We start from the raw sequence: 25,049 nt of genomic DNA, 5'->3' as shown, positions 1-25,049 counted from the left end.
ACTGGTTCCCTCCTGGACCTTGCAATGACGTTAGCCCAGGGAGGATCTCATTCACCCTAAGGAAGAACACTGTAACATCTAGAGCTTCCCCAAGTGAGGAATGGGGCTTTAGAGGCGAGGCCAGCTGGGCCCAAAGGCTCACTGGGGCTGTCCCTCAGCATGCCTTCTCTCTGGTGACCTATAAGGCTCCATTAGCCAGAGGCTGTCACCAGCCACAGCTGATTCACAGCCCCCTGGAGTCCTCCTTTCTGTTTTCATTGTTCCCACTGTTTCTGTGGGGCATTTTCCCAACTTCTTTGGCCTCTTCTCCTAAAGTCACATAGGGAAAGTACTTCCTAAGCTGCCTCCCAATCCCTCCCTTCCCAGGTACTTAGAAGCAGGCTCCAGGAGCTGCCAGGCAGGCCATTAGTGAGGGGCGGCTGGGGAGGAGTGGCCGTGTAGCCAGTTGACCTGGCTCCTCTAGCCCATCATCCTTTCCTTTGGTGGGGATTGGGATCTGGGCTAGTGGCAAGAAAGGGTTCTTGAAACCCAGAGCACTGGACCAGTCAATCGTGAGGGCATCAGAGCCTTCGGGCCCTGTTCCATGCACATGCAAGTAGTCTCCTAGTCTTCAGTCCCCTAGAGTGATGACAGCTGCTGGGGATGGGGCAGGTCAGGGTGGCCACATAATCCAAGCCCTCTGAGAGGCACTAAATAGGCTTTTTTTTTGCTCTAAAAATAAATGTCGGCCCTTTTTTGGTCATGAATCCAGCATCTCAACAGAAAACTGCCTGACGTGAAAAGTTCCCTAAGGAATAGCATCTGCATTTCAGAGAGCTTTTTTTGTTTTATATATAGTTTGTGTGTACTTCTTCAAGGCCTAACCATCTCCTGGCATCTTGGAGTCTGCCTTCTGCTGGAGCTGGAAGCAGGCTTGAGGAGGTGCAGTTGGCCACCGCCTGTGTGGAAACCCTGGCACTCCTCCCCAGCTCCTTGGGGCCTTGGGCCCAAGCAGCTCTAACTGCCCCAGACTGGCCTTGGCCTTGGGTTCCCGGTTCAGCCTCCCCAGAGCCTCCAGGGCCCTGCAGTGATACTTGGGAGTTCCTAGGCTGCTCCCTGATCCTGTAGCCGGTCAGCTTCCAGTCGAACTCATTCGCCAAACAGACTATTTTGAGCTGCCCTTTGGCCTGTTCCTGATGTGTTCCCAGTACAACTCAGCCTGGCTGGGGTCAGGGAGCTTCATGCCCGGAGATTCCCACAGGACAGTTGGGAAGCTGCTGGTATTGTCATTCTGGGAAGATTCTTCTGTCTTAGAACAAAAGTCAGGCTAGATTCCCACAGTGTCGGCCTGTTTGCCTCCCCACCCCTCCTTCCCACTCGTGTGCACATGGGCTGTAGCCACGGGCCAGCTGTCCTGCGTGGTCCTTGCAGCCTCGCTGTCCAGGGATCCCGTCCTTCTTGCCCGTGGGGCTTCCGTCTGGCAGAGAACCTGATCTTTAGATTCAAGCTGTCACCTATGCCCAGTGCCCCAGGAACAGAGCAGAGAGAGCAGAAGCCCACTCACGCCTTGTCGGCAGCCTCCAGCATGCGGACAGTGGGAGGTGCCAGCCGGGCCTGAGGAGTCGCTGTAGAAGGGGTGGGAGGCCTGGGCATCTGCTGGTGCTGAGACTCCCAGCCGGTTCAGTTGAGGGGCTACGCACCTCTGCCCTTACCTTCTATCCTGTCTCCTTCCCTTGAGTTGTGGGGGAGTGGGGAGAAATCAGTGTTTTAATCAGATTTTACAAAAACGTTTTAATTCTTTGTACAATTACCATCCTATGTAAAGATGAAACTTGTGTTGAGTTCAAGATTTTTATGGAATAAAGATCACACAGTACTTGAGGCCATCTTCATGTAACCCTTTCTAGAGAGTTTTGTGTGGGGGTGTCTTGGGGCTGGTGTGTTGTGAAGTTGTGCACTTCCTGTCTTGTCTTCCTACCAGTAACTCCAGCATGAGGCCCAGGACACGTGAGCCAGATGTGGCTGTCCCAAAGAGGCTCCAGCACCCCTTGGTCCCCACTGCTGGCCCCTTTAGTCCTCTTGTCCTGGTGGTCTGCTGTGCACCTCCCACCTTCTCTCCCACTCTAGGCCTGCCCCTCCCAGCACTTAATGTGGAGCCCTGGGATGGTACTCCCAGGGACCTTTCTAAGGCAGCTGAAAGCCACTCCCTGGATCCTTAAGGGCCCCATTGCACTTTTTCCCCTCTAGTTCCCAGATGGGCCTCTCTGCTCATGGCTGCAGGGAGATGGTGTGGGTTCAGAGCCACTGTCCCTCTTTTGTGATGAAAAAAAGTGTTTCCTCCCAAGGCCATGAGATGACAGGCCACCCCTACCCTGCCCAGCCTTCTCCCCATGACACAGTGGCCTCTCCTGGTCAGACTTGACCCATTGGTCCCCTCCCTCCAAAGGCATGCCAGCATGCAAGCAGCCGCCCCCAGCCTCCCCAGCTGCAGTTTCTGTTACTGGAATCCATGCTGGGAGAGGAGCCCAGCCTGGAGGAATGCTCTGGCTTCTTTCTCCCACTCCCTTGGGTCAGCAACCTCTGTGTACCATGCTTTATCCCTGTGTGTGTAGGGTCCGCTTGGTCCTGGGCCTCCAGCCTCTCCTTTTCCATCCTGCGGCTGCTAGACACCCTGTGGCCTGATCCTGCAAATCACCCAGATGGCTCCCTTTTGTATGTGTGACCCTCAAGAGTGTCCTCACCAGCTTTTGTATGTGACCCAAAGAGTTCTGCGCCCTGTATCCTGGCATCTCTCAAGTCTGGGTTTGGGGCTGGGCCTACAGTTCCTGTGTCCCAGATGTCCCTAGTCGCTGCCATTTGTATGAGACATGTCTGTAGCTGCTGAGTTTTGTGTCACTGTCTTATCACTTGCATGGAATGGTGAGCTTTTGCAGGGCACAAAGTCCCTTCTCATCCCTTTTGGTGACACGTCGCACCAAGGCTGTGCACCTCACAGAAGTTTAGCACGGCCCTCCATGAAGCAGCTTTGGAGCTAGCAGTGGAGCTAGCCCCGCTTTGGGCAAAAGCATGTGTCCTCCAACACCAGCAGCAAGAGCCAACACCCTGGCAAGGAGCTCAGGGAATGCCAGGCAAAGCCATGAGGTGCCTCTCAGTGACAGGAATCTGAAAGGCACCATGGGTCCTACCTCCCACCTGGTGGTTGGTGACTTCATTTCCTAGCCCTTGAGCACTGGCTGGGCTTTCTCTCCTCTGAGGTTTACACCCAGCAGTGTTTGGCAAGGGGCATCCAGCTGGCAAAAGTTCCTTAGCATAAGCTTCTAGAGTGGGGGCAGAGGGAGTCATGCTGGCTCTTGCACACTCCTCACAGAGACAGGCACACCCCAGATTTATCCACACAGTGGTGGCAACAAGCCATTGGCTCCTGAGAAACCGGGACACATACTGCTTTCTCCCTGCAGCACATTGACTGTATCCCAACACAGGGACTTCTCTGAGGCTGGTCTTCTGAGAGGAAGGGGAGTCGGGCCAGTGTCGTCCTCCTCTGCTGGCAATGGCATTGAGTACCTCCCCCATTGGCTCCTGCGTCGTCCAGGGAGGCTGGCTGGCTGGCTGGCTTCTCTCTTCCTCCACAAAACGCTCATGCTTGTCAGCACTCTCTTCACCTGTCCCATGGCTCTGTGGCCAGGCCTTGGCCCATGCTGGCACCAGTGGTCTTTCTCAGCCCAACTCACGCATCTCTGTTTCGTCTGGGAGGGTGGGAAGGAGCGAGCCTCAGAGGGCAATGCAGTTGGAGGCCACCGAGTTGTTACTTTTTAGCTGTGTGACCAGAGCAAGTCCCTTAACTTCTCTGAGCCTCACTTTGCTAATCTGTAAAATGGACAAGATCATTTCAAACACCATGGTTGTTGCAAGGCAAAGCAGTTGGGGTGCAGATGCTCAGGTCACTGTAGAGGCTTCTGACCAGCAAATTGGAGGAGAAGTTGGGCGAGGAGGTTTCTCGTAGCTCAGTTCCCAGTGCATTTGGGTGTCATCTTTTAACGGAGCTGGTGGTCCGGAGATTGGCAGGCAGCTTTTCAGGCATGGTCCCTGCTAGGAAAAAGCAGCAGGCAACTGGGTAGGTGGCACCCCACATGTCTTTCCCTCCCCTGTGACCAACTTCCATCCCAGACAGAACCCAACCACCCTCCCTCTCACTGTCACCGGTCCTTCTCCTGAACTCATCCTCTGTTTTCTCCTTGCTCTGCGTTCAAGGCCAGCTCCCAGTCTTCTCCCCCGTAGGCTCACCACCTTCTCTTTTCCTCCACAGAGATGGCTCCGAAGTCAAAAAAGAAGGGGCACCCCGGGAGGGAGCAGAAGAAGGTATGTGGTTTCGGGGGTGTCCTTTAGCAGGTGAGCAGTGGCCACCTGTCTTTTGGGGCCCTGGAGGGACCCTGTGTCTGACCCAGACGGGTTTGGCCTGCCTGACGTCAGCCTGTCTGTCTGTCTGTCTGCAGCACCATCACCACCACCATCAGCAGATGCAGCAGGCCCCGGCCCCTGTGCCCCAGCAGCCCCCACCGCCTCCCCAGCAGCCCCCACCGCCTCCACCTCCACAGCAGCAGCCCCCGCCCCCGCCCCCTCCGCCCTCCATGCCACAGCAGGCAGCCCCTGCGATGAAGTCCTCGCCTCCACCCTTCATCGCCACCCAGGTGCCCGTCCTGGAACCCCAACTCCCAGGCAGTGTCTTCGACCCCATTGGCCACTTCACCCAGCCCATCCTGCACCTGCCGCAGCCCGAGCTGCCCCCTCACCTGCCCCAGCCTCCCGAGCACAGCACTCCGCCTCATCTCAACCAGCACTCGGTGGTCTCTCCTCCAGGTGAGCTGCAACCACACCCGCAACAGTGTGGGGAGGTCCCCTTCCCACCCTGGTCTTACCACAGTGACAGGGCACTCTGGGCGACCTGCAGAACCCCTCTTAACCTCAGTTGTCTCTAAGGGGAGGTTAGCAGCTTCCCGGGGCCATTATGGAAATTACACGAGGGGCGCCAGAACAGGCCTTGCACAGAGAGAGAGTGCTTTGGGTACAGAAGACACTGATTCAGATCTTCTGCTGGGCCAGGCGTGGTGTGAGATGGAAAAATATGTGATCCTCTGTAGCTCCCAGTCAGGGATAGGGGTTTGAGAGGGCGCACAGCCTCAGCTGAGAGCGGACACACCTGTGGGAATCAGGAAAGACTTGCTCTGAGACCTGAAGGGCAAGTGCAGCAGTTGGAGGGAAGGGAAGGGAGGAGAGTTGGGGGCGTGGAGCACGGAGCAAGATGGTGAGGGGCCGGATCCTGTAGACCTCCCTGGATGCTGTCCTTATTCTGGAGCTTTTGGGAAACCAAGGATGGTGGAGAGGTTGCCAGTTGGAGGGAGACAAGTAGGAGGTCAGGATGGAGGAGACCCCGGGGGCCACGGGGTGTGTGAGCCTCACCACCCTGCTACTGTGTCCTTCCAGCTTTGCACAACGCACTGCCTCAACAGCCATCACGGCCCAGTAACCGAGCTGCCGCCCTCCCCCCCAAGGCTGCCCGTCCCCCGGCCGTATCACCCGCCCTGGCCCAGCCTCCCCTACTCCCGCAGCCCCCCATGGCTCAGCCCCCCCAAGTGCTGCTGCAGGAGGATGAAGATCCGCCTGCCCCACCCCTCACCTCCATGCAGATGCAGCTCTATTTGCAGCAGCTGCAGAAGGTGCAGCCTCCCACACCACTACTCCCTTCCGTGAAGGTGCAGTCCCAGCCCCCGCCCCCTCTGCCCCCACCTCCCCACCCCTCAGTGCAGCAGCAGCTACAACAGCAGCAGCAGCCACCTCCGCCACCGCCCCAGCCACAGCCACCACCCCAGCAGCAGCACCAGCCCCCGCCACGGCCCGTGCATATGCAGCCCATGCAGTTCCCCACCCATATCCAGCAGCCCCCACCGCCCCCAGGCCAGCAGCCCCCCCACCCACCCACGGGCCAGCAGCCACCCCCGCCGCAGCCCGCCAAGCCTCAACAAGTCATCCAGCATCATCCTTCACCCCGGCACCACAAGTCAGACCCCTACTCAACTGGTAAGTGTCCCCCCACCAGCACTACCGTCCTGCCCCTGGGTTCTGGGGAGGCTGGCGCTAGGTCTAGAGTTTGGTCCTCAAGAAGCCAGAAGGGTCAGTTTGTGCTGCAGGCTGAGATGGGCTCAAAGCTGAGCCTTGAAGGCTCTGGGTTGGTTGGAGAGAGGCAGCTGAAAGGGGGCGATGATACTTGATGCAGTGTTTTAATCAGGTGTCCATCTTGCGTGCAAGCCGAGATGACAGATTAAGGCCCCAGTGGGCCATTTTCTTGGAACTCACAGTCAAGTGCATTAACAGTGCATTGTGATACCTGCTAGGTGAGGAGGCCAGAAGCCCAGGGGAGGCACGTGCTCCGCCTCTGGGGATTGGGGCAGGCTTCTTGGAGGAGGTGACCAGAGGATGAGCAGGAGTTAGCTTAACAAACAGTGGGGTGTGAGGTCCAGGTCGAGCCATGAGCAGGTCGGGGCAGTGTGGTCTGTTCGGGAACCTATGGAAACAGGTGCTCGGCTTTTGGTGTTAGGAGGCCCCCCTGGTGGAGCTGGGAGGGAGAATTAGGCTGAAGCTCACAGGTAGCTCACGACTCACCCAGGAATCATTGCTGTCTCCTGCTCCCAGTCTCCAGCCTGATCTAGGCTGCCATTTTCCAGTCAACAGCATTGGGCAGGCCATGTCCTCTTGCTTTTCCTGGGCACTTGTTTTCTAGGTGTCTCTGACCAAAATGTTTTGGCTGACCACGGTGGGGCAGTGTTCTAGTAGATGCCTCATGGTGTGGTGACACATTGACGTTCTTGGACTTGGCATGTAGATCATGCAGCCTGGCTTGGGGGTGGGGGGTGGGGGGTGGTATCCCGTGAGTGCCGCCTACAAATTGAATAAAGCTGTTGACTTTAGGCTGTGACTGCTCCTAAACCCAGCAAAAGCTGCCAGGTGCCAAGTGGATCACTGTGTACCCTGAGCTGAGAACAGCTGGCTGTCCTCCCTGGGAAAGACCAGTGGTGGTCCTAGCAGCTCTGCAAATGTGCCTGTTTTCCACCCTCAAGCAAGACAGGGTTTCCTTGTGGAGACCAGTAGTGGGCAGGTGATGAGATGCCTTCGGAGGAGTCAGCACTTGTGGTGGGTCAGGGCAGGTCCCCTCTGGCTACCTTTGCTTAGAGTCTCTGGGCCCATCTCTCCCCGAGTCTCTGTGGCCTGGAATGAGTCACAGGGAGTGACATGTGTTGGAGCATAGCTGGGGGCTTTGGGCCAAAGACCAAGTTGTTGGAGTCCAGGGAGGTTTGGCAAGCATCCCTGGGCACCAGGCCAACTTGGAGGCACCGCCCCTGAGCTACTGGGCTCCCCTCTAGGTGCTGCTGGATGAAGCTTCTAGCAGGCAGGAGATTTCTGCAAGTCATAGGCTTGAGAGCCTGTCATTGCCCAGGTCGGCCTCAGCAGGTGCTCCCAAGGGAACCACCCAGACAGGAGGCTGTTGCAGTTGTGTGTTTGCAGATTGCTGGCAGGCCCAGGCCAAGGCTGCCTGGGTCCCCCCAGCCTTTGGTTGGATGAAGGTGGGTGGGCTGGCCCACTTTCTCCAAGAACCATGAGCCCAACACCTGTTCTGCCAGTTCTGCTGTGGTGTAGGCCAGGTCCAGGCTTCTCCCCATTGTGTGGGCCTTGCAGGTTGAGTTGTATTGGGGAGGTTCCTGGGGATCTAGCCTTAGGCCCGAAGCAGCTGTCCAGGCAGACCGGCCTAGCCACATGGGGACAGCCGGGAGCCCAGGCTGCCTGCTCTGTGGGGTTATTGACATCCCTTGTATTTGACCTAGGCCATACCATAGGACCACCTGGAGAGCTTTTAAAAGATAATCAAGCTCAGATCCCACCTGGGATCAGATGTATCTGCGCTTCCTAAAGTTTCCTAATGGAAAGTTTTTTTTCTGACACACAGTGGTATCAAACACCAGGATTGCACTCATGGCTCCACAAAGCCCTGCTGCACTCTGAGCACAGGGCCTGACATGCAAGGGACTGAGCCGTTGTGGGGCTTCCCTTGGGTTGGAAGGGCCTGGCTGGGCCCAGGGCCGGCGGCCTCCATACCAGACATGCTGATAAGCTCCTTGTCCCTTCTCCTAGGTCACCTCCGTGAAGCCCCCTCCCCGCTTATGATACATTCCCCCCAGATGCCACAGTTCCAGAGTCTGACCCACCAGTCACCACCTCAGCAAAACGTCCAGCCTAAGAAGCAGGTAAAGGGCAGGGCTGGGCCACACCCCCAGGGATGGGCGTAGGCTGGGGCCAGGGGCGCCCATCCACCTCACCAGCTGCCATGCCTGTGCCGTCCCAGGAGCTACGTGCAGCCTCCGTGGTCCAGCCCCAGCCCCTGGTGGTGGTGAAGGAGGAGAAGATCCACTCACCCATCATCCGCAGTGAGCCCTTCAGCCCCTCGCTGCGGCCAGAACCCCCCAAGCACCCAGAGAGCATCAAGGCCCCCGTCCACCTGCCCCAGCGTGAGTGCCCTCTCCAATCCCAGCTGAGGTTGAGGCCCCCAGGCCTGCACTGGATGTGAGCTTCCTGTGGGCCGGTCAACCGTGCCCCACTGAGGTGGGTTGGGCCCAGGCCCATGGGCTATTTGTGTTCCAGGGCCTGAGATGAAGCCCGTGGATGTCGGGAGGCCTGTGATTCGGCCCCCTGAGCAGAATGCACCCCCACCGGGGGCCGCTGACAAGGACAAACAGAAACAGGAGCCGAAGACGCCAGTTGCACCCAAAAAGGTAGGAGCAGTGGACCCGTGAGTGCCCCTGACCCCCACCCCAAGGAGATGCCTTGGTAGCTGTGTCCTCAGACTTTGGGCCTCTCTGGAGGAGTCCAGTTGCAGCAGGGTCCCTCACTGGCCCCCTGGTCTCTCTGCCTCGCAGGACCTAAAAATCAAGAATATGGGCTCCTGGGCTAGCCTGGTGCAGAAGCATCCCACCACCCCGTCCTCCACAGCCAAGTCATCAAGTGACAGCTTCGAGCAGTTCCGCCGGGCGGCCCGGGAGAAGGAGGAACGCGAGAAGGCCCTGAAGGCGCAGGCTGAGCACGCAGAGAAGGAGAAGGAGCGGCTCCGGCAGGAGCGCATGAGGTGGGCGCGGGCTCTGGGCAGGTTGTGGGGCTCCCAGGGCTTGCACTCATCCCCACGTGACACGGAGCCCTGCTCTGCTCAGGAGCCGAGAGGATGAAGATGCGCTAGAGCAGGCCCGGCGAGCCCACGAGGAGGCACGCCGGCGCCAGGAGCAGCAGCAGCAGCAGCAGCGACAGGAGCAGCAGCAGCAGCAGCAGCAACAGGCAGCTGCTGTAGCCGCTGCCGCCACCCCCCAGGCCCGGAGCTCCCAGCCCCAGTCCATGCTGGACCAGCAGAGGGAGTTGGCCCGAAAGCAGGAGCAAGAGCGAAGGCGCCGGGAAGCGGTGAGCTGGGGGACTCTGGTGGCCACTGCTGGGCAGAGATCCACCCCTGGAGGAGTTGAGAAAGGGGACCCTGAACCTGGAGTGGGCAGGGAGGCTCTCTCCCCAAGAAGTGGGGTGCAAGCAGAGAGCCATTGGGTGGGTACTCAGGGCAGAGCTCCTTCTTATGTGCGCCATGCTGGCCTCTGGGCCTCAGAGGTGCTCTGGCCCAGTGCAGGGGAGGTTTTGGGGTGTGGGCCCTGAGGGAATAGCCCATGCTGGAGGTCAGGGGTGAGGGTTTGGGAACCACAGCAAGGGCAGGACACTGAGTTTCACTCCCTCCTGCTCTCCTCTCTCCTCCAGATGGCAGCTACCATTGACATGAATTTCCAGAGTGATCTATTGTCAATATTTGAAGAAAATCTTTTCTGAGAGCACCTAGGTGACTTCTGACTTTGATTTCCTGGCAAAACGTTGACTCTCCATAGTGTTAGGGGCAGCAGTGGAGGCAGTAGCAGTGGCAAGGGGGTAACTCCGGGCCTGGCTCTCCTGCATGCTATGCCTGGGGCAGGCCTGATGGGCAGCTGAGGACTGCAGAGCCTATCTGCCTTACAGCCAGCCGGACGTCCCGCCACCCCCACCCCCACCCCGCCCCACAGGACGTCGGCTCAGAGCACGCCTCGCCACGAGCAAGTGCTGGCCAGACCCAAGCCCCAAGTCCCCACGTGTGGGGCAGAGGCCCTTCTCTCTGCCAAATGTCTACACAGTATACACAGGACATCGTTGCTGCCGCCACCGTGACTGGTTTACTGTCCCCAAGAACGTGACGTTTGTGACGTCCTGCCCGCCGGGAGTCCTCCACACCCCAGCTGCCCCTGCCCTCACCCAGGAGACCAGGGCAGGCCTGCAAGAGCTGGTGGTGGCGAGGGCGCTGGCCCACCCCCTTGCTGGCACTGACTTTGCCTTGAACAGACCCCACCCCTCCCTTCCTCTCCCCCCACAAGCCTTTAATCGAGAGCCGCTCTCTGTAAGTGTTCGCTTGTGCAAAAGGGAATAGTGCCGTGGAGGTGTGTGTGTGTCCATGGCAATCTGGAGCGAGGTGACTGTCACACGCGCATGTGTGGGCCGGCCTCGCCCGGCGAGTGAGGCCACCAACCAAAGTCAGTTCCTTCCCACCTGTGTTTCTGTTCTTTTTTTTTTTCTATATATATATTTTTTGTTGGATTCTATTTTATTTTTAATTCTCTCTTCTCCTCCAGACACAATGGCACTGCTTATCTCTGAAATGGTGTGATTGTCTCCTCATTGAGCGGCGGCTGCCACCGCGCTGTGGGTAGTGTGTGACCGTGGCTGTACTGTGTAGTGAAACATAGTTGGCATATCTTTGTTTGAAGTTTGTTGGTGACTCCACCAAACTGGTGTAAAAAAACTCAAAAAAAAAAAAAAAAACCCACAAAAAAAAACAAAACAAAACATACAAAACACACAAAAAAACTGCCTATATTTTACTCAGTTTCAAACTTTACTAGTCTATTTTTAATTATAAAACCAGAAAGCCACGTTTTCTTTTCCTTTTTTTTTCTCCCCGCCATTCGTTGGCTGCTTCTTTGTTTTTTAACGTCAGATCTGTTTCTGAGTTGTTGTTGTGTTTTTTTTTTGTTTTTGTTTTTGTTTTTTACCAGGAGAGGAAGGGCCAGGGGACGTGGTGGGCACAAGGGGCCAGGGGCCACAGGCCACAGACTGAGGCAGAAGCTCCCCGCCTGGCGCTTGGCCCTACCAACCGGCTGCCCCTTCCCCCGCTTTTTTTTAATTTTATAATTGGAGCCCTTGGTGAGGTTACGTGTGCCATGAGAACCCACTCTACACCATGACGCTGGTGCCTCAGTGTTGGCCAAACTCTGGAGTCACTGACTGGTTTGACTTTCATACGGTGAATATGCATTTGGTCTGTACTGATCATGGAATAAACACATCTCTCTTTTTTAATGCTGGCGTCTCCCTGACATTTCTTTGTGAACCACCTGTTGGCCTAGGCTAGGCCCAGGGGCCCCCCACACCACCTCTGTACAAGATCTACCGACAGGGGACCACGTGTCCTGTCCCTACTGTCCCTGGGCAGGAGCTGACCCCTATAAGCTGAAGCTGTGTCAGGGAGCCCAAGTACCCATTCTTCCTGTGGACCCTGGCCTAGGTTGGCTTCTTCCAGCAGAACCTGGTCAAACTCCAGACAGTGTTCTTCCCCTTTGCCCTTCCTCCATCTTGGTCCCCCACTCGGCCAGAGGACTTGAGCCACTTCTCCTACCTTGCCTGCCTCTACTGAACTACTCCTTTCATTTAAGCTCAGGGTTAACCAGTTATTCTTAGATAAGTGTACATCCCCCAAAATAGGATCCTCGCCCCCCACCCCCCCAAGCAGACACACGCACCCATTCCTCCCTGAGAAAGCCTGCCAGGTGGACACCCTGCAGTCTGCCCGTGTACCCATCTGTACACACGCGCCCCAGCCACAGGGCAAAGGCAGTACCCAAGAGCGGCCCCCAGGATGTAGGATGAAAGTATGTGATTTATACGTATGCAAAGACACAAAGTGATTGAAACATTTCCAGCACTATTAACCCACATCCCACTTTCTGTTTTTCAACCAGAAAGACCCTGTATCTTGTGTTTGGAATCTGCCAAACCTCTCAGCTAATGGTGTATGTAGTTCAGGCATTCAGCCAGAGACCTGCCCCACTCCTGCTACGCAATCCTGCCCCCTTTCCCTCCCACAGCACTTCCTCATAAGCCACTGTGCTGGTTCAAGTGTGACTTATATTTTGGTTCCTTGGGGTTTCTTCCATCTCATCCCACCTCCTCATTTTTGTTCCGTGTTTTGTTCAGAAACTTCCCCAGGCCAAGTCTGACTGTTTAGCTGGAGAAATGGTTTTGTCTGCACCTTCCTTCTAAAGATTTAATTCTGCTATGGCCCTTTCCACACTTCCCTGATGGGTGTTTCTCTTAACTGGGTTGTAATTAGAACTTGGATCTACTATTTAATTTCTTTGGCCATTTCCCAGTCTCTCCCACAGTACTAGAAATCTTAGTTCAATACAAGAGTTAGAGGTGTGTACAAGCCCATACTGTACTGTATGCACGGATCGCTTGGCCAATAATTATGTCAGTGAATCTGAGACTTGTATTAAACACCTTAGACATTTGTAGAAGGGAATTCGTAGACTTTTCACTTATATACTAAAGGTTTTTTTTTTGTGCAGTTCTCATTGCAAAAATAAACATTTGTACTGAATATAAAATTATCATCCTGTGACTACTGCTGTCTTTTTGCTTAAGGGTAGAGAATGGGCGGGGTGGGGGGGGCGGTAGCAGGAATGTAGGAGTCAGTGTTCTGTAGCAGCAGCAGAAGGGAGGTCCACAGACACCCACCAGCCATGGCTGGTAAATGCAGCCAGGTTAGAGGACTCAGGAGGGATACCGGGATCATCAAGTGGTTGGAGAACTGATTTGATGGAAAACGTAAATGAAATCAAAGCCATGATACAGGCTAATCATGCAAGAAAGGGTGGGTGATAAATGCAAGGCAAACAAACGTTTGTGCAATATAGACGTCTCTTCCGCTCTGAGATGCATTGTTAATGAAGCAGAACCACATAAACCACTATTTCCCTTTAAATAGGGACCTATGGACTTACTTATGGTCCCAGGACAAGTATAATGTTTAGCAGCTTTGAAACTACAAAGGTAAGGTTAACAGTGGTAGGTGTAAGGGAAGACGGGAGGTGATAAAAAGGGGGTAAAGTTAGAGGAAACCAATAGGAAAACTAACCATGGATACAGCTCCTGCAGTGGTGGTGACAATGAGATAGTCAATGCCCCAAATTGGTAATCAAGAAATAGCCACATAAGCACATGTAGAGATAGCTAAGTGTGCGAAAGAAGAAAGCGAAAATCGTTCCAGTGGCTGCCTCCGGTCGGAAGGAAAGATGGAGCCGAAGACTGCTGCTTTTCTCAACTCCTGGATTGCTGTTGAGCCAGCTGTTAGGCTTTAGGCAAATGACATTAAGTCATTTGCCGAATTTCAGGCTCTTGGTCTATAATACGGGAGGGTAATAATAGTACCTACACTTAATAGGGTTGTTATAAGGGTTAAATGATGAGCGACCTTGAAATGTTCAGCATCTTGGGAGGAAGGTTGCGAAACTGGAGGAGGAAGAAGCTGCCCTGCTCGCCCAGCCCTGCTCTGCTTCCTCTTTCGCCCAGAGCCCCAGTGATGCGACCAGCCCCGTTCTCCGGCGGCCGGGGCGGGCCCTGCCCTCTAGGAGTTGGTCTCCCCGCCTTCTTTGGTCGCCATTGGCTGATCCTCGACCTCACCAACTGCGGATTGGGTCCCGGGCGGGACCTGTCGTCTGCACATCAATGACCGCCATTGTCCAATCACAGCTGTGCAGGGGCGGGCCGACGCGTCCGCTGGACCAACTGGAGGCCAGCGTGGGGTAGAGGCAGCTGGACCACCGTTGGAACCAGGGCTTGGTGAAGGTGGTGCCAGGTCTCTCGGAGCCAGACCGAGGGGAGGGTCGCGCGCTCCAAGGCGGGGAGCCACCAGAGGGGGGCTGGCGACAGGGGCTCCCGAGGCTTCCTTGGGCCGCGGCGACCGCCCGCGCCTCCCTCCTAACCCCAGGCACGGCACTGCCTGTCCCCCCCTTCCGCTTCCGGGCCCACCTGACCCGCCATATTAGTTCTGACTCCGCCCCTCCGTCTCATTGGCCCGTACCCAGGCCGACGGGCGGCTCAATGGCCCAGCTCTCGCACCGAAGTCATCCAGGCCCAGACTCGGGCCTTCTTCGCCCAACGTTAGGCCCGCCTTCTCTAGGCTCCACCCTCATTCCCACCCTCCTAAGCCACGCCCCTAACCCATACCTCGCTCCTAGGCCTAGTTGGGCCCACCTTTCCAGCTGGTAGGCCGCACCTACCCTGCATTGCCCCGCCCCTTTGCTCTAGGCTCCGCCCATTTCACCCACTGCACCTCCTGTCTCCCGTTCTTGCAGGACCTGAGCTCCCTCTAGACTTTAGACCCCACCCACACACCCAACTCGGGAGTCCTACTAGGCCCCGTCCCTTTCTTAAGTCCCGCCCAAGCCTTTCTAGGTCCCGCCCACAGCCCTAGCCCCTAGCATCCCTTCTCCCCAAGGCTCCACCCCAACCACACGAGCCTGGTCCTCGCAGGCTCCACCCCCGCACCTCAAGCCTTGCTCCCTGTCACTGTCGCGCCTGGGTGTTTACCTAGCCCTTAGGTGAGTCGTTTGCGGTGGCGGTTTCGGTCTGAGCCGCCCGCCTCTTCTCTCGGTGTGTTCCTCAAACCCCGACAGCACCGGGGAGCCCCAGACCAAAGGCGGCGGGGTCCCCAGCCCGGATCCCGCCTCGCTGCTGCTGCCCGCGTCCCCCGCCCATACACCCCAGACGGCATCGCGGTCGTCCCAGGACGCGACGACATGCCCGAGCTGGTGGTGACGGCGCTGCTGGCGCCGTCGCGCCTCACTCTGAAGCTGCTTCGTGCCTTCATGTGGAGCCTCGTGTTCTCGGCGGCGCTGGTGGCCGCAGCTGTCTATGGCTGCATCGCCCTCACGCACGTGCTGTGCCGGCCCCGACGCGGCTGCTGCGGGCGCCCCCGGCGTACCCCACCCGCCTGCTTGAGCGACCCCACGCTGGGCGAGCACTGCTTCCTGACTCTCAGGGTGAGCATGCGGGGGCGCCGCCGGGGTTTCGAGGATCGAAGAGCCTGTTGTGGGGACGGTGCGGGGGTGGCAAACGGTTGAATACAAGTCTTGGTGTGCACGTGGCCTGGCGGAAGAGGGGTGTTCAAGCCCGGGGAAGAGGAGATTCCCAAGTCTCAGACTGTGCCTTCCCCCAGAGTTCGGACCTGCGTCTGCACTATGTCTCCGCTGGACAGGGCAACGGGCCCCTCATGCTGTTTCTGCATGGCTTCCCGGAGAACTGGTATGTCTGAGGCCCAGAGGCCAGGGACCCACAGGGCTAGGGGGAGGTGAAGCCCGGACCACCAGGGCACCAAGGAGGCAGGGACAAGGGCTGGGCAGACTGGGGGTGCAAAGTATATAGGGTCTAGATAGGGCACTCGGGGACAGGGGTCTACATGAAGACAGATGGGGACAGGAGGCCCTGAAGGGATGGGATGAAGAAGTATCCATGTTGAGGCTGCCCTGGATCCATGGCGCAGCCCACCTGCTGCGGTTCCCTTCTGGGAAGTTCAGGGCAGGAAGGTGGGGTGGCCCAGGGCCCCTGCTGGGCGTAGGGCAGAGGTGTATTCTGGGGACCCTGACTCAACCTCCCTCCCTGGACCGCTTGACAGGTTCTCCTGGCGCTACCAGCTCCGGGAGTTCCAGAGCCGCTTCCATGTGGTGGCTGTGGACCTGCGGGGATACGGTTCCTCTGATGCACCAAGGGATGTGGACTGTTACACCATCGACCTGCTGATGGCAGACATCCAGGATGTCATTCTGGGCCTGGGTGGGGATGTGCCCCCCCATCCCAGCCCTGGTGTCTGTCACCCCTGCCTCACCTCTTCCTGGCATCTCACTTACACTAGTTCCTCTGACCCCCCCCCCCCGCCCAGGTTATTCCAAGTGCATCCTTGTGGCCCATGACTGGGGTGCACTCCTAGCCTGGAATTTCTCCATCTACTACCCATCCCTGGTGGAGCGGATGGCAGTGGTCAGCGCTGCCCCCATGTCGGTGTACCAAGGTGTGTAGGGGAGTCCGGGATGCTGGGATGTGCCTGTGTGAAGGGGTGTGTGTCTGTGCCCGCACTTCTTTGTCCACCAGTCAACACTGCAGGGGCTGGGGACACAGCGGTGAACCTGGGTCTCTTCCCCCGTGGTGCTCCCAATCTACAATCAGTGACAATACAGTGCTCATATTTTTGTGAGCACTTACAGGTTACAATTGCTTTGACAAGGAGCCTGCATAGAGTAACCTACACAAGCATCCTGAGCTATGAAAGTGTTATTATCCCCATGGTCCAGATGGGGAAGCAGAGGAGAGAGAGGTTAATTTGCTTTCTTCTGGCAGGGAAGTCATAGATAGCTAAGCAACTACAATAGCATGAGATGCCATCTCTGGCTACCCACTGTCCATCACATCACCTGATTTGAATTCCCAGAGTTGTAGTCATAGCTGTATGATCTCTTTCTCTTTCTTTCTTTTTCTTTCTTTTTTTTTTTTTTTTGGGTGGTGTTCTTTTCTGTCCCCGTCTCCAGCTTCCTGAGGGCAAGGGAGTTTTGTCTGTTCCATTCACTGCTGTGTCTCCAGAGTCTAGAACAGGGCCTGGTACACAGTAGGTGCTCAGTAAGTGTTTGCTGAATGAAGCAGGGGAAATGCATCCAGGCCTGGGCGGGGGAAGCACGCCAGTGGCTGTGGGGGCTCCCGGGAGCTGTGGAGGAAAGTGCCCCCATTCTGTGGGTACAGTGACCACTTGTCAGAGAGGCAAGCTGGTGCCTGGGCCAAGAGGAGCGTCCAGTGTCCTCACAGGCTCAGGCCGGTAGCAGTGGCATTCCTGAGTGTTGGCATATCTGTGTGCATGACCTGGGTATGGGTAGAGTGCAGAGGTGTGGGGCCACCCGAGAGCCAGGCCTCATGCCTGCCTTCCCTTCCCCCCAGACTACTCTTTGCGCCACATGGGCCAGTTCTTCCGTTCCAACTACATATTCCTGTTCCAGCTTCCCTGGCTTCCCGAGAAGTTGCTGTCCATGTCTGACTTCCAGGTGCAGTAGGGTGAAGGCCCAGGGCTGGGTGGAGGGTCGTGGGAGGGACTGAAGGCAGCGTCCTGCTGTGTGCCCAGATCCTGAAGACCACCCTCACCCACCACAAGAGGGGCATCCCACATTTGACCCCCAACGAGCTCGAGGCCTTCCTTTATGGCTTCTCACAGCCTGGTGGCCTCACTGGGCCCCTCAACTACTACCGAAACCTCTTCAGGTAAGGCCAGACCCAGGGCAGAAGCTCAGGAGAGTTCTGGGGGTGCGGGTGGGGGCAGTCGTCCTTCTGCCTGCCTGTCTGTCTTGATCACAGGACCTTCCCCCTGGAGCCCCAGGAGCTGGCCACACCCACCCTGCTGCTGTGGGGGGAGAAGGACCCCTATTTTGAGCAGGGGCTGGTGGGGGCCATCAGCAGCCGTTTTGTGCCAGGCCGGCTGGAAGCCCATATCCTGCCAGGCATGGGGCACTGGATCCCCCAGAGCAACCCTGAGGAAATGCACCAGTACATGTGGCCCTTCTTGCAAGACCTGCTGGACTAGCGGCGCTCGCTCACTGGCTTGCACGCACCCGGGCGTTCTCACAGTGTATCTACACGGGTGAACTTCTGATGCACACAGGTGTGGAGCTCCTAGATTGCACACAAGTGCATCTGTGGGTGCCCTCAGGCACACCATCCCCATATGCTCACGCACAGTCATGAGTGTATGCATGTGTGAGCAAGCACTTTGACCCCAGGAACCAGGTACGCCTCTGTGTGGAGCTGGATGCTGAGTGTCCCATCTCTCCCCTCCATGAGGCCCCACTCTTCTCACCAAAGGCAGTGCCCAGAGTTGCATAGACCATGAACTCTGACCTGGCTTCCACCTCCAGTCTGAGTCTTCAGCTAAATACTGCTCTGTCCAGTATAGTACTGGTAGCCACGACTGGTTATGTCAATTTAAATGCCAATTAATTAAAATTAAATACGATGAAAAATTCAGTTCCTCAGTCACACTAGCCATATTTCAAGGGCTGAATTGAATCAGAGTAGAAAGTTCTGTTGGACAGTGCTGATGAGGGTATTCCTAGCTTAAGAGTAGGGGGCTGGCTCCTGACAGCTCACCAAGGGAGGACCATCATGGGCAGGCAGGTGGATGTCCAGACTCCTCTCCAGCCAGGCCCTGGGCAGCTCCCATGATCTCCCTCCTGGTCATGACTCCAGGCCTTATGAGGTCAAGTTCTCTCGCCACTGCCTGGGAAAGATCCCTGGAAAAACAGCTCTTGGCTCTGTTAGGATATGTGAGATTCTGGACTCGGCACAGGAAGGGACCAGCTCCCTGAATAGCCATCTGGGGTCTGAGGCCTGTCTCTCCAGTTCCCGGAATCTTCTGTTCCAAATTAACCATAGTTGCTGCTGATTCTTTCTGGGGACTCCTGGCTCCAGCCTCCAAGTGAGGGCCATACAAGCTGAAGATGAACCACCCAGCCCCAGGCTGGTCACAGCAGTAACTTCTATCTCCCTAGCGTTTTCCTGGCCTCTGGGAACACTGTCATGACTTGCAGCGGTGTGATAAATCAGTCTGGGGACCCAGCAGACCTCAGAAATACATTCTCTTATCTCTGGGATGGGCCTGCCTGGCCAAAGCCTGCCTGCTGGTCACCCGCTCTGTCCTCCCTTGTCCCCAACGTAACATCCTTTCACTCATCGTATGTGTCAGGAGCTGTTCTAGGCCCTAGGGATAGGGTGCGAACAAGGGCAAAGCCCCCATTCTGGAATTAACTGAGAAGAGGCAGAGAGAGCTATGCAGGTGTGTGACAGGGCTCAGGAAAGGCTTCCCTACCTGGGGTACAGACCTTTCAGGGAGTGGGAAGCAGTAAATAGGAAGGTCAGAGGCTGGAATAAGCTTGGGCTACTGGAGTAACAGCGTGGAGATTAGTGCCTGCTGCAGCAGAGCGAGAGGGGGAGGCGTGTGGAAGAAGAGGCCACAGCCAGACCGCCAGGGGCTTCGAAGAGTTTGGATTTGATTCTCAAGGGAAGCCAGGGAGGGTTTTCAGCAGGGGAGGGACATGGTTTGCATTTTGAGAAGCTCCCTGTAGCGGCTGAACAGTCCCACGCAAGAGCGAGAGTGAGGAGACAGGCTCAGGGCTGCGCACACCTTCAGGACCGGACGGTCCAACAGCCCTGACAAGAGCCGGAACCCCCAGGGCCCTACCCATCCCGCCCCCCGCCAGGGTGGGAGCAGTGCCCCTCTGGGGCCGGGGAAATGGGCGAGAGGAGGAGGGAACCCGGGACCTCAGCTTGGGGCGAAGGTTTGGGGCGAGGAGGCCTGCGTGCAGGATGAGGACCGTGCGTCCAGGGGGGGCGGTGGGTCTGGTGACCGTTGCCAGGGTGACGGGGAAAGGGCTGATGGTTAACCGGAATGGGTAGCAGTTGTCTGGGTGACCGAAGAGGCCCAGGAGAGGGCTGACGGGAGGCCTCGGACAGTTGCCGGGGTGACAGGGTCCGCTGACGGTTGCCAGGGTAACGAGAAGGCGCCGTCTTACTCCGCTGCTGCTGGCGGGAGAAAGGCGGTGTGGTGGGGAGGGGAGAAAAGCGATTGCGTTGATTGGGCAGGGTCCTGGAAAGTGAGCCAATAGCGACTAGTGGCTCGGCCGAAACCCGCCTCTCCCAGCCTGAGCCAATCCGGGAGCGTCTTTCTTAGAGCCAGGGGCTCAGAGACCTCATCACTTCATGAGGGAGCTGGCCCCCGGAGGGTTTGGACTCTGTCTGAGGCCCCTTCCAGGCTCAGCCTCTCCCTCTCCCTCTTCCTTCTCTGAGCTCCCGCCTCCAGATCACCTTACATCCTTTACTCACTCATCATTCATTCATCCGCTCACCCACTCATTTACCTGTCCTCGCTACCAGCTGTAATCCGTGGCCCCGCACCAGAGGAGGGACGGGGGAGACAAAGCCGGGCAGACTCTCCCAGCCCTAGGTGGAATGCGGGCCGGGGGGTGAGGGGTGGGGCACCTACCTGGAGGAGGGCAGGGAAGGCCTTAGAGCTGACTCCTGCAAGAATGTGCTCCAATCCACAGAAGCCTCCCATGCACGGGTGATTTAGCGTTTCTGTGAGACTGGGAGGAATGTTTGGGATAGGAAGACATGGGATTACAAAGGGCTTCGAATGCCAGGCCAGGAGCTTGCTCCCAGTGTGGTGGGGACCGCAGGGGAGGGTCCCGGACAGATCTGTGTGTCTGGAATATTACTTCGGGGTTGGTGAGGGGGCAGGACCAGGGACGGAAGATTGAGGGTGGGGAGGCCTGGAAGGAGGATGGGCATGGTCCAGGCAGTAGAGGATGAGGTCTAAGTCCAGGCACTTGGGGGAGGAGCAGATATGCAGGGAAAGCCAGAAGCAGGTTTTGGGGCATGTTCAGCCTGAGGGGGCTGGACCCCTGAGGCAGGGACCTAGAAGCACCTTTGTCTTTAATGGGTTAAAGACAAAGATGACCGAGCAAGCATCCATGTACCGTGGGGTAGAAGGGCACTGAAGCTGGGAGAGAGAATGAAGTCTCCCCAGAAGAAAGTGGAGAACAAGACTGGAGACTGAGCCCTGGAGGCCCCCAACATCTAAGGGACAGGCAGAGGAGAGAAACCAAAGAGGTAGGAGGGGAAGCAGGTAAGCATGATGCCTCAGCAGTGGGGGGGGGGGGGGGGAGGTCAGGAGGAGGGGCATAGCCCATGGTGTCAAAAGCTGCTGAGAGATTGAGCCATGCAGATCATGAGGGCGGAAACCTGAGAGTGGGGGCTGAGGACAGAGGGCTTGGATGCTCTGAATGTGGTTAAGCAGGGATGGGAGGGAAGAGTGGGGACCCCAGTCAGGATCCTGGAGGGAACAACTGGCACATTCAAATGGGACAATTTGAGGCAGGTTTGCTTCAGGGACCATATACAGCAGGCAGGGTTTGGGGAAACCAACAGGGGTTCGTGCAGCACCCCCAGCGAGCACCCCTGGAGAGCCATTACCATCTCCAGATCCCCCTGACCTGACGGGGAAAGGGGAAGGAAGGATGTTAGCAGAACTCAGGGAGAGGTTTGTGTGGACTATGTGGACAGGGCCTTTGGTCAAGCAACACAGTCAGCCGAGGTGGTGACCCTACAGGGAAAGATACAGGAGAATTAATATCTTGTTCTCTCCTCCCCCCCACCCCCACTTCATCTCTGCCAGTGCCTCCTATTGACCAAACCCACCTGGAAGCCCGAGGACAAGGATGTCCGTTGATACAGTCTGTAGAGGTCAGCCTCTTGGGGCATAGAGCAGAGTGGAGAAGGGGAAGAACGGAGGGAGCAGTGCGGGGGGGAGATGCAGGGGAGAGAGACAGGAGCTTGGGGAGGGGCTGTGTGTGTGTGAGATGAGCGTTTGCTGCAGATTTCACTTTGTCACAGAAGAGACCTCAACCTCTGGCCACAGGAGGAGGTAATGAAAAGCCCTAGGAAGGTGCTCCCCTTCTCTGAAGCAGGAGGAAAGGTGGGAGGACAAGTGCCACACCTGCAGGAAGGAAGGAAGACAAGTTTCAGCAGCCAGGGAGGCAAGGAGGCAGTTAAAGGACATTGGAGTGTCATAGTTCAGAGGTGAGCTGGAGGAGGTGGGGTCCTGGGTGAGGCCATGGATGAGGAAGGCTGGAGTGGTCTGAGCCCAAAGCCCATGAGGCCAAGACCTCCATTGGATGTCCTGCCCAGTGGAGGGTCTTAAGGCAGGGAAACCACTGCCTCCACCCCAGAAGGGGTGGGGTACGGCCTCCCTGCTTCCCCTGCCCAGAGCGGCAGAACCAGTAGGTGCTTGATAACAGTTAAGTTCCCTTCTTTTCATTCCCCTTTCTTCCACATTCAGCCCTCACATCCACTCCTCCTCTAGGAAGCCCCACCAGCCCCCATCCCTTCCTCTGACTGAGCTCTGATCTAACGGAGGCCAGACATGTCTGTGTCCAGACAGGGACATCTCAAAGGCTGGCTCTGAGCAGGTTCGGGTCCCAGCTCCTGGGTCCTGCTCTTCCCCCGAGATGTGCTGGGTATATTCATTCATTCAACTGACAATTATTTTACCTACTATGGGCCAGGCTCTGTGCTAGACATTGGGGATTCAGTAGTCAGCAAGACAGAGGCCCACAGAGCTCAGAATGACGTGGGAGCCAGGTAGGGTCACATGGAGTGGTCGGAGTTGAAACGGAAGAGGCCGCAGGAGCCAGAGGAGACCATGGGAAACTGCAGGGAAGGTTCCCTGGGAGAAGAAATGGCAGTGTTATTTTTTCCAGCCTCGATCACATCAGCTTCCCCCTGCTAAAACCCTTCAGTGGTGTCCACTGTACTTTTCATACAACCCCAGACCCTTTGGCCCCTTGGAACTTGGCCCCCATCAGCTTCCCTGAGCTCCCTCCCCTTGCTCACTCTGCACCCAGCATCCTGGCCTCGTTGCTGTTCTTCTTTTCTACCCACCCCTTTCTCCTCTGGGCCTTTGCACTTGCTGTTCCCTCTGCCTGGAACACGCTTCCAGGCTGTTTGCCTCGCTGGCTTGTTCTCCTCCTTCAGATCTTAGTTCTAATGTCCCCTCGTCAGCGAGGCCTATCCTGACCCCCTAGAGCTGAAATCTCTTCATTTCTCATGCACATTCTATAGTTCTTATTTGTTTGTCTTCTTGTTACTTGTTTGTCTCCCCTATCAGGGCAAAAACCTCTGTCTTTGTCACCTCTACCTATCATAGGGCCTGGCACCAAGTAGTTAACTACTCAGTATACGTTTGTCAAATGACTGAATGAAGGTGAGAAGAGCTGGAGGGTCAGAGTGAGCCGTCAGGTGAATGGAGTCTCCCGAATATGAGAAAGGTGTTCCTGGCAGTGGGCACAGCCTGTGCAAAAACCGGGAAGCCTGGGAGACAGGGAAGGGGAACTGGCAAGGTGAGGAGGGTGTCACTCTGGGCAGCAGGGAGCCAGGGAGGCAGTGCAGTGGCCTTGAGCCACTTGAGCATGAGAGAGCCCCAGGGAGGCAGTGGCCAGGATAGCTGGCTGGGTCTGCAGCCCACAACCCCTGGGATCCAGCCTTCCCACTGTTGCCCAGACCCCATACCCACCAGCTCTCTCTCCTGCTGGTTCTTGTTGGGCTCCCATGGCCCACTGCCTGGGTGTGACAGCCTGGCCCCAGCTTCCATGTGTAGAGGACAGGACTGTGGTCCCAAGAGGATAAGCCAAGGGCACGTTCTCAGGTTCCCGGTCAGTGGGCCTGGGCCCAGCAGCTGTGTCTTGGCTTGGCCCCAGGTCCCGCATCCCTGGGGACTGAGCTCATTGAGGAGAAATGCAGTCCCTGGCCAAGGCAGCCGGCAGGGGCAGGGGAGACGGCTCAAGCCCACCCCTACCCCCACCACGTTGGGAACTGGGCAGCTGTCTGCTGCAAAGCCGTGGGAATAATTGCTCCGACTGTCCTGTCCCTCAAGGATCCAGACACCTTGGGCTATTCCGGCCACCGTGGCTGGAGGGCGGCAGAAACCTGGAGAGGGGACGCTCACCTTCTGCCTTGCTGAGTGGGTGCCCTCAGAGTTTGGAGGCTTCAGAAAGGGACTGACACCAGTAGGGTATCTTCCTTTTGTCCCCACTCCCCCCATGCTGTACTCACCATTACTGCTCCCTCTCTGTCTCTGTCTGCCACAGACCAGGGGCCATTGGATCAACAGGGTAGCAGACTTTGGACTTCCTGCCTAGCAAAATGTGTGTCCAGGTTCTTGGTTGCTCCTTGTGACAGGGAGATCAGCACCTATGAGAGCATCTCTTCCAGCAGAAAGTCCTTTCTCAGATGGGTCGGGGGAGAAGCTAGCCCCCACTGCTGAAGACCCTATCTTTGCCCCCTGGACCCCTAGTCTCTGGACCCCCAGATCCCTAGAATGGTACTGAAGAGAGTGGTCTGGGCCCCCAGTGGTGGCTCTTCTGGGCTAAGCATCCCAACTCCTTCAGCCACTTCCGGAGTCACCAAACTCTCCCATGTTGCCCCCTTAGTGCCCACCTCATGCTGGGTGATGCCTGGCGCCTCGGGAGCCCCCAGTATAGAGGAGCAAAGAAAGAGCAGGATACAGACACCCCCAGCCCCCTGTGGACAAGGCCGAGCGGTAGGGCAAGAGGGCACTAGGAGAGCTGGTGGTGGGGAGCAGAGAGGGCTTCCTGGAACTGGAATCTTGAAGAATAGGAGTTCATCAGGTACAGGAATGGAGGACGGATAGGCATGCTAGAAAGAGGGACCAGCATGGAGAAAACAGCGGCATGTGCAGGAAGTAGTAGAGCATTCCCTATAACTAGAAGGAAATGCATTTTTATTTATTTATTTATTTTTGGCCACGCTGCGTGGCATGTAGGATCTCAGTTCCCTGACCAGGGATTGAACCCGGGCCACGGCAGTGAAAGCCTGGAATCTGGGACTTCCCTGGTGGTCCAGTGGCTAAGACTCCAGGCTCCCAATGCAGGGGGCCCAGGTTCGATCCCTGGTCTGGGAACTAGATCCCACATGCCACAACTAAGAGTCTGCATGCCACAGCGAAGATCTAGCATGCGGCAACGAAGATCCTGCGTGCTGCAACGAAGACCCGGCGCAGCCAAATAAATAAATATTTTTTAAAAAGGAAGAAAGAAAGGCTGGAATCCTAACCACTAGGACACAGGGGAACTCCTATGAAATGCATTTTTAAAGAGAATACATCTGCTGTGAGTTCCTGCTTGGGGAGGAAGCAATGCAAAAGGGTCCTTCTAACTAGCTGGGTGTCCCAGGCAGAAACCTGAGCAAAGGCCATGAGAGTGCAAAGCCTGCTGGGTGAAGATGGAGTTTGCCTCAGTGTGATGATGAAG

General features: G+C 56.8%; 2 protein-coding genes across 2 annotated transcripts in view; both read left to right on the top strand.

Moving 5' to 3' along the window:
• Positions 1 to 11,435, top strand: part of BRD4 (bromodomain containing 4) — an 81,796-nt gene extending 70,361 nt beyond the window's left edge. The window contains exons 12-20 of the mRNA XM_082651112.1: positions 4,286 to 4,338; positions 4,473 to 4,836; positions 5,461 to 6,054; positions 8,161 to 8,273; positions 8,372 to 8,534; positions 8,668 to 8,798; positions 8,943 to 9,148; positions 9,231 to 9,471; positions 9,811 to 11,435. Of these exons, the coding sequence (XP_082507238.1) occupies positions 4,286 to 4,338; positions 4,473 to 4,836; positions 5,461 to 6,054; positions 8,161 to 8,273; positions 8,372 to 8,534; positions 8,668 to 8,798; positions 8,943 to 9,148; positions 9,231 to 9,471; positions 9,811 to 9,879 (1,934 nt within the window). The 3' untranslated portion in view covers positions 9,880 to 11,435. The remainder of the gene's footprint in view (positions 1 to 4,285; positions 4,339 to 4,472; positions 4,837 to 5,460; positions 6,055 to 8,160; positions 8,274 to 8,371; positions 8,535 to 8,667; positions 8,799 to 8,942; positions 9,149 to 9,230; positions 9,472 to 9,810) is intronic.
• A 3,498-nt stretch (positions 11,436 to 14,933) lies between these two features.
• On the top strand, positions 14,934 to 18,155 carry EPHX3 (epoxide hydrolase 3; the record flags this gene model as incomplete). Its single annotated transcript, XM_082651130.1, has 7 exons — positions 14,934 to 15,176; positions 15,353 to 15,438; positions 15,809 to 15,966; positions 16,073 to 16,201; positions 17,116 to 17,219; positions 17,297 to 17,433; positions 17,527 to 18,155. 7 exons carry the CDS (start codon positions 14,934 to 14,936, stop codon positions 17,750 to 17,752), a joined length of 1,083 nt encoding a protein of 360 aa, XP_082507256.1. The 3' UTR covers positions 17,753 to 18,155.
• Between the last annotated feature and the right edge of the window lie 6,894 nt (positions 18,156 to 25,049).

This window comes from Grampus griseus, assembly GCF_964374135.1.
Source record: "Grampus griseus genome assembly, chromosome: 3".
NCBI classification, from domain to species: Eukaryota; Metazoa; Chordata; class Mammalia; order Artiodactyla; family Delphinidae; genus Grampus; species Grampus griseus.
Note: the sequence above shows the minus strand (reverse complement) of the source record. Positions and strands in the feature narration are given on the sequence as shown.